Below are 7,854 nucleotides of genomic sequence, written 5' to 3' on the forward strand. Positions count from 1 at the left end.
GGGGGGGGGGGGGGGGATAGTATTAATTAATTATCATATCTCAAAAATTTGGTTAAATTTCATTTAGAAATATGCTTATATATTATTATTTAATATTTTGTATTTTATATATTATTATGTAGGATTAGAAAAAATGTAACAACAATACATTTGCAGGAGTATAAAAAAATAAAAAGAATTATGACTTCATTTATTTTTGTGCTAAATTTTTTATATATAATAATTTAATTTGTGGAATAATGTTTAAACTTATTTTGCTTTATATTTAAATCGCCATCTTAATATTACATCAATATTTAACTATATCATAATAAATATTTAAAATGATTTCTCTTTATAGAATAAACTTAATATTAAAAGTATATTGATTTTTTTTTTTATAATTTGACTGTCTGAAAAATATCTTTTAAAAAGAATTAGTCAAACATAATCTAATCACTTATCAATAAAATGAAAGTCAAACATAAATTGAATTTTTTTCAAGATCACTTTTCTAGAAATTTATTTTTTAAAAGTGCGTGTAAAAATAAGTAGCTTTTAGTAGGTGTGTCAAACAGGCTTGCTATTTGGTAGGATAAAAGTATATATCTTCGTATATTTTTCTTAATATATGATAGAAACTTTTAATAAACGATAAAATACGTAAAATATAAATAGAATTAGTATATATAATATGAATGTAGTCTAATAAAGTTATTTTCCCTAATTGGATGGGCTAGCAAATTGGTATAATTTAACTCGTTTGATTTTTATTAAGTCGTCATTTGACAATGAAAATTAAGTTGTATTTACTTTATTTGGAATTATAAAATTAAGATCGAAGTTATGTTTGATCACTTTTTGCAAAAAATATTTAGATTTGAATGTAATTTTTGTAAAATTATGGTCTACACACCTCAATTTTTAAAAATAGCCAAATCATCTAATTTAACGAATTTACTTGTAACATATAATTATATTTGCTCGTAACATCACAAAATAGATAGTCCCATGATATCACAAATTAGATCTCTTATATAAGCAACTTCATACCATTACAAATATTTTTTTACTTTATTTTGAAATTTTGTTATAAAAATTTGATTATAATTTCTGTAAATAATATTTGATTGTTGAATGTACATTGTCAAAAAAACATGTAATATGATTTAAACAAAAAATATACTACCTTCGTAGACTTTTATTTGTTATGATTTCTCTTTTTAGAGTCAAACAATAAGAATATTGACTAATATTTTATAAAATATTTTTCGTCATATTGATATGCAAGAAATTATAATTTATAGTAACTTATTATCGTATAATTTTTAAATATTAAAATTTTTTATTTAAAATAAAAAATTACTATAATTTTATTTAAATTTAAAAATTAATTAAACAAATTTTTAAAAAATTTAACGATAATTAAAAGCGAACGAACGGAATAATGTATAGAGGGTCATTTTAATAAATAATTTAAATCCATTTAACAGGAGATTTGAGTAATATATCTGTTTTTAGTCATTCACTTTTTTTTTTTTTTGCCCTTTACCCAAAGTTCAAAGAAGGTGGGTCCAATGAATTCAACTACTTTCATCCAACATTCATATCATATGATCATTATTAATACGAAGTATAACATCATTCTTTCCTTTTTCATTTATGTACGTTCCCTTACTTTCCTACGTGATATCACGTAAAACGTTAACTACCATTCATTTTCTCTTCATTTCTTTTTTTTTTTCTATAAATAAGAGAATTAAGTTTAAAATAGCTACTCCTCCCCTCCAAAAACAAAGTTACAGTCCTGCTTAGAATTTCTATAAAATACGTGTTCGATTTCAGTTAAGAGTATTATATTCTTTTAAAATATATCTCGAATATTTTGTAAATTCATTAAATATTTATAAAAATCAATGTAGATCAAATAAATTTGAGAAATACAAATTCAGAAAGAAGAATAAGGGAGAAACAAAATTATACACACTATTTATCAATATAATGCTCTTGTTTCTTGAAATTTTGTTTGTGATTATTTATTTGTATCACTTAAAAATTTGTTTGTGATTACTTATTTCTATCACTTAAAAATTTGTTGCAAGTCATTTGCTTCTAACATATTTTCACAACTCCACAATTTTAGATCTACATTATATCTTTCCTCAATATATTCTCCCTTCGTCTCAATTTATCTTGCACTTTCGAATTTCGAGACTTAAACAAGTGTATCTTTGACTGTAAAATTTAAAATTTAAATAATTTAGATGATGCAAAGGCAATATTTGTTTGAGATAAACCAAAAAAAACGTGTGCAGTATAATTGAATCAAAGGCGAAGCTAGAATTTTTAATAAGGGGTTCAAAATCTATAGAAGTAGACACGTGAAGTAGTCGAAGGGGGTTCAACATCTATTATATATAGATATAAAATTATTTTAACCATATACAAGGTAGCTCCGTCCCTAATTGAAGCTCACCTATTTATGTTCATGTTTAATGTAGGCAAAGGGTGGCCAATTATAAATCATTTCTCAAAAATTATACGATATATTGTTAAAATTATAGGTCAAAAAATAATAAAATTTTTATGATTTCGCCACTTATAGTATTACCTTATCCAACCCTCCCCACCCACAAACAAAAGGGTAAAACTTGATAGAGGAAAGCATGCATTTTAAGAAATTAAAAAATAGTGACAACCAAAACCAAACTAAAGAGAAGCTACTATATGCATAGTTAGTTTCTGTATCCTTTCTTTCGGACAGGCATGAGGCAACAACAAGGTAAAAGAGGGAAAACAAAACAGTCCCTTTTATATATATCTCTCCCTTCTCTCTAGTACTAGTAAACTCCAAATAATAATAATGAAAAATAAATTATATTCAATATTAAAAACATAATACTAATATGATTCATTGAAATCCAAGATAGAGTAAGTCATTATAAAATACAACGAACCCTACCTAATTTCTTCGTGAAAAAGAAGAAGGAGAAAAAAAAAGTGATACTAGCTAGCTAGGACAATATAATTGTCAATGTTCCCTTTACTAATAGTATATAGGATTAGAGCCAGAGGGCTCCGGCTTGTTTGAGTAGAGGAACAAGTGTACCATTTATATGACAAGCCATAACTGTTTCAATTCCTCCTAAGAATTTTCCACCAACGAACACGGCCGGCACAGGTTGTTGCTGCCCATCCCCGGCTAGTTGAAACAACAAAGCATGAATTTCTTTGCCAGCAACATCTCTATCTAGCTCAACAATAGTAGGTCCAACACCCAGCCCAAACAGTAACTGTTTCACAACGTGACACATGCAACAACCACTCATTGTGAAAACCACCACCGCATTACCTGACACTAACAACCTCACCCTTTCGTATATCGACTCCATTCTTGATTCTCCAACCATCCTCATAGACGATGACTCCTTCACTACCTGCATTTTCTATTGTTTTTTTTTTCCTTATTTGATAAAATAAATTTGTTTGTTAGTATCATGATGAATAAAGATTGGGTTTTATAGGAGTAATACTGGGGGGTGGGGGGTAGGGGGTTTATTATAGTTAGGGACATAGTAGCTGAACCCGGCAAATTCTGACGAGTTTGATATTTCCTCATTTTTACAACAGCAAACAAGGCGCAGTACGATTCATCTTTTCCCAATCATCTACTTTATTTGCATGCCTTTCCTCTACCTTTTTCCCTTTTCTTTTATAAATATATGTTTGTAATTAAAGAGAAAGGGGATGACTAAAGTGGATATGTTCATTAACTTTTGTTTATTTACTTTGTTTAGTTTTGAAAGATCATATCTATTATGAGAATAATTATTAATATATTGAATTGAGTAATTTATTTGTAATGATTATGAAGTTAATGAATAAAAAATTTAAATTTTTTAAAAAGTTTTATTTTTTTAATTAATTAAAAATATAACGGATAAAAAGATTTTTATTTTTTATTTGTCAAAAAACCAAGTTTAGGGAGTATGTAATTAACTAAGACGATGTTATTAGGACTACTTGATGAAAGAATAATTACTAGTACTATTAATTAAATTTCTTTATCCTACTTTTTATTTTAATTAATTTAATAAAAATGTTTATTTCCCATTTTTATGGTGTTTTAATTCTAACTTTTCAAATGAATTAGTCAAATATAAATTAAAACCATTTATCTTAAATAAAACTATTTTTAAAAATATAAATCCTATAATAAATAAATTTTAACCGTGAAGCCAAACATATTCGATAAATCTGAGTTTTAAATGAAAAGTGTGTATACTGTATTTAAATGTATTTTAGAAGTATATTGCATTTTCTATTGGGGTTTAATAATAAAAATAATTGGGGAGAAGAAATTTGTTTGTTAGGATCATATAGGTGTAATGGGGGTGGGTGGTTTACTCATATTATAGGGTAGGAGTGTAATATAGTTAGGGACATGGTAGCTGAACCGGCCGGCAAATTCTGACGAGTTTGATATTTCTTCATTTTTACAACAGCAAACAAGGCGCAGTATTGATCGTTTCCCAATCATCTACTTTATTGGCATGCCTTTCTTCTAACTTTTCCCTTCTTTTTTACTACAATGTGTGTGTAATTAAAGAGAAAGGGGATGACTAAAGTAGATATGGTCATCAACTTTTGTTTATTACTCTATCTATTTATAAATTGACATATTTTATTAAAAAATAATTATTAATATAGTAATTTTAACATTTTATCTTTATTAATTCTCTAAGTGTATAATCTCACTTTGGTATGGGAAGTGCATCCACACATGACATTTACATTAAAATGTAATATGTTTCGGAAATACTTTTCTATTATTATATTATAATTAAAAAATAATGGTCTGATTTTCTTTTTAATTTATTTTAAAAAATAATTATTTTTTTTATAAAATTTTAAATTTAATTTTTCAAATAACATTTTTAAGAATACAATAACTAGATTAAAAAATCTTCTTTATTTCTTAAACTTTAAAAATAAAAGAGTACTAATTAATAAATTCAATAGGATAATAAATTACTATAGCCCTAAGAAAAATGAATTGTGTGAGGCCCACTAAATTTCTTGAACTTTAAAAAAAAAAGAGTACTAATTAATAAAAAAAATTTCAAAATGTTAATATTTTAACATTTAAGAGGTCTCATTAGCAACACTTTCAATATTTAGTAAAAATATCAAATTTTAATTTATTATGTATCTTATTTATGTTTTTATTATTTGTTTATTTAAAGAATAGAATTATTTAGTAACAAAAGGGAGAAAATCAAGGGAGAGAATATTTAAAAAAAAAAGAAGATAAACTCATTTAATTTTCTCATCAGTTACATTTTCAAATAAAACACAAATTTTTTCTTTTTTTCCTATAATCTTAATCTTTTTTATTAATTTGTATTCGTTCCAATAGGTATTCCAAATGAATCTATAGTTATTTAAGAAGCATATTTGTATTCATATATTTTTTTCATGTGTATTTATTTGTTTCTTTAAAAAATTTATATTTCGTATTCATTTCAATATGTATTTTATTCGTATTTTTATTTATTCTCTAGTTTTTATTTAGAATATTGTATAATAATATATAAAATACAAAAATGTAGTATGATAAAAAATTGAGATAATAATTTTTAGATAAGTAACATATCACTTAAAATATATCATCATTAACAATTTCAAAAAAACCACACCTTTTTCATTCTATTAGATCAATTTTTCTTTGTTATGTTTTCATTTTAATTGTATACCAATATTTTTTACATTTTATGTGCTCACTTTACCATTCAAATTAAAATTGATTTTTTTTCTTTCAAACTACAAATTGTATACAAATTGACTGTGAAAGAAATATGAATACAAGATTCTGGAAAACATATAGCATACATAGTAAAATAATATAATCAGTATACAATATTCTAAAAAAATACAAATTAACTGTTGAAAAACAGGATACGTATATGTTTAAGAAATACAAATTCATATAAGATAGCATACATAGTGAAAATGATATAATCAGAATACAATATTCTAAAAAAATATAAATTGACTGTTAAAAATAGAATACATCTATGCTTAAGAAATACAAATTCATATGAGATACGTATTCGAATGACTACAAATAAAAAAAAAATACAATGTTCTTAATAAATATACAAATGATGAGTAAAAGAAAAATAATTGACAAACAAAAGTTAATATGAATATTATTCTGATATGAATACACTTTCGCAACCTTCTTCTTTAACTCTCTCTTTCTTCTTCGTCTAATATGTTCCTTTTTTCCAATTATTTTCACCAAATTCAAATCTGAATTTGTGTTTATTTGTAAATTAATAACTCTATGAGCAAAATTTGAAATTATTAAATATGAATATACAAAATAAAAATCAAACAATATATTATGTATGAATGCTTATGTGGCTTACTACAAATTACAATCTACTAAATCTAAAATATGAAAATAAAATCATAAAAATAGTGTTTCAAATACTAAAATTCTGAAATGCATAAATATTTGATGAGTATGTTAACAAACTCATATAAAAATAAAAAAAATAACGAAAAAATTGATATAAACTTGAATAATTAGTTCTTCTTCAACAATGAAAGACAATAATAGTGAAAATGATAAAAGAGAAATTTTTTTTTGAAAATCTTAAAGATAGAAATAAATTTAATGGTATTAAATTCTAGAAGAAGTCTAAATGGATAGTGAATATATTTTTTGTTGAACTGTTTTGAAAAATAAAAGGAAAGATAAATAATAGTATTTACAAATTATTTTTAAAATATTAACATTTTAACTAAATATTTTAAAGTATAAGTATTTTTACTAATTAAATTAAAAATTATGATTATTTTACTAATTTTTCCATTAATAATTCAACATGATAATAAATTACTATAGCCCTAAGAAAAATGAATTGTGTGAGGCCCACTTAGTGAAAGGAGGCAAGTCATATTCCGAACAGGAAAATATGGTACAGAAATTCACCAAAATTAGATGTGAGAGAAATGAGAATGACATGGGAACAGGGATAGGACAAGTGTTACCTCATACATACTGCAACCTGAAACTCACACTTCAAAAATGCTTTTCTGTCTAAAAAAATTATTATTATTTTTATTGATATTATATATTATTATCTTTTTATCTTTTATCTGGTAAGGTTCAAAGGATGATAAAAATGCTTAATTTTCTTGTGAGTTGTGAACTCAAATTTATTTTTAATTTTGTATTATATATGAATATGTTTGGAATCATATAAAAGTAAGGATAAATCATTCTAATAATTACTAATATGAATAATTTTGAAGATATTTCTCTAAATTTGGGTTCAAAACCGAATGACACAACTAATATATATATATATATATGTATGTATGTATGTATATATATACTAATAATAATTAAAAGTACATAACATCCACATTATATGAGATATTTTCAAGAGGCATCAGAAAACCACAAAAACACTATAAAGAATCAGTACAAATATGACATCAAGAAACCATTACGGGATTGATCCCAAGTTCTACGAAAGAGTTAAACATTAACGAAGTCTAAAGGTGTTTGGCACGAAGAAGGAAAATGTTTTGCAAGGAAAAAGACTTTTTTATTTTATGGAAAATATTTCTTCGATTCATCTTTTATTTATTTTCTTATTTTTGATAAACATAACATAATTTTCTAAAATTATCTATAGATAATTTACACAAATACTATAAGAGATAGGGGTGGAGGTGTGGGGATGACGGTGAGGAATATGTAATCGATGGTGGGATAGGGTGAAGATGACGTATTTTGGAGTGGGTGGAAGGTTGGGGTAGAAGGAATCATGGAATCTCACTAGCGGAACTTGTTTC

General features: G+C 24.7%; 1 protein-coding gene across 1 annotated transcript; it reads right to left on the minus strand.

Annotated features, from left to right (window-relative positions):
- Nucleotides 1–2,841: 2,841 nt before the first annotated feature.
- LOC107028166 (glutaredoxin-C9-like) lies at nt 2,842–3,492 on the minus strand. The gene has a single exon (XM_015229212.2). It carries the CDS (start codon nt 3,420–3,422, stop codon nt 3,042–3,044), a length of 381 nt encoding a protein of 126 aa, XP_015084698.1. The 5' UTR covers nt 3,423–3,492; the 3' UTR covers nt 2,842–3,041.
- Nucleotides 3,493–7,854: the final 4,362 nt, after the last annotated feature.

The sequence above is a fragment of the Solanum pennellii genome, chromosome 8 (genome assembly GCF_001406875.1).
Source record: "Solanum pennellii chromosome 8, SPENNV200".
NCBI classification, from domain to species: Eukaryota; Viridiplantae; Streptophyta; class Magnoliopsida; order Solanales; family Solanaceae; genus Solanum; species Solanum pennellii.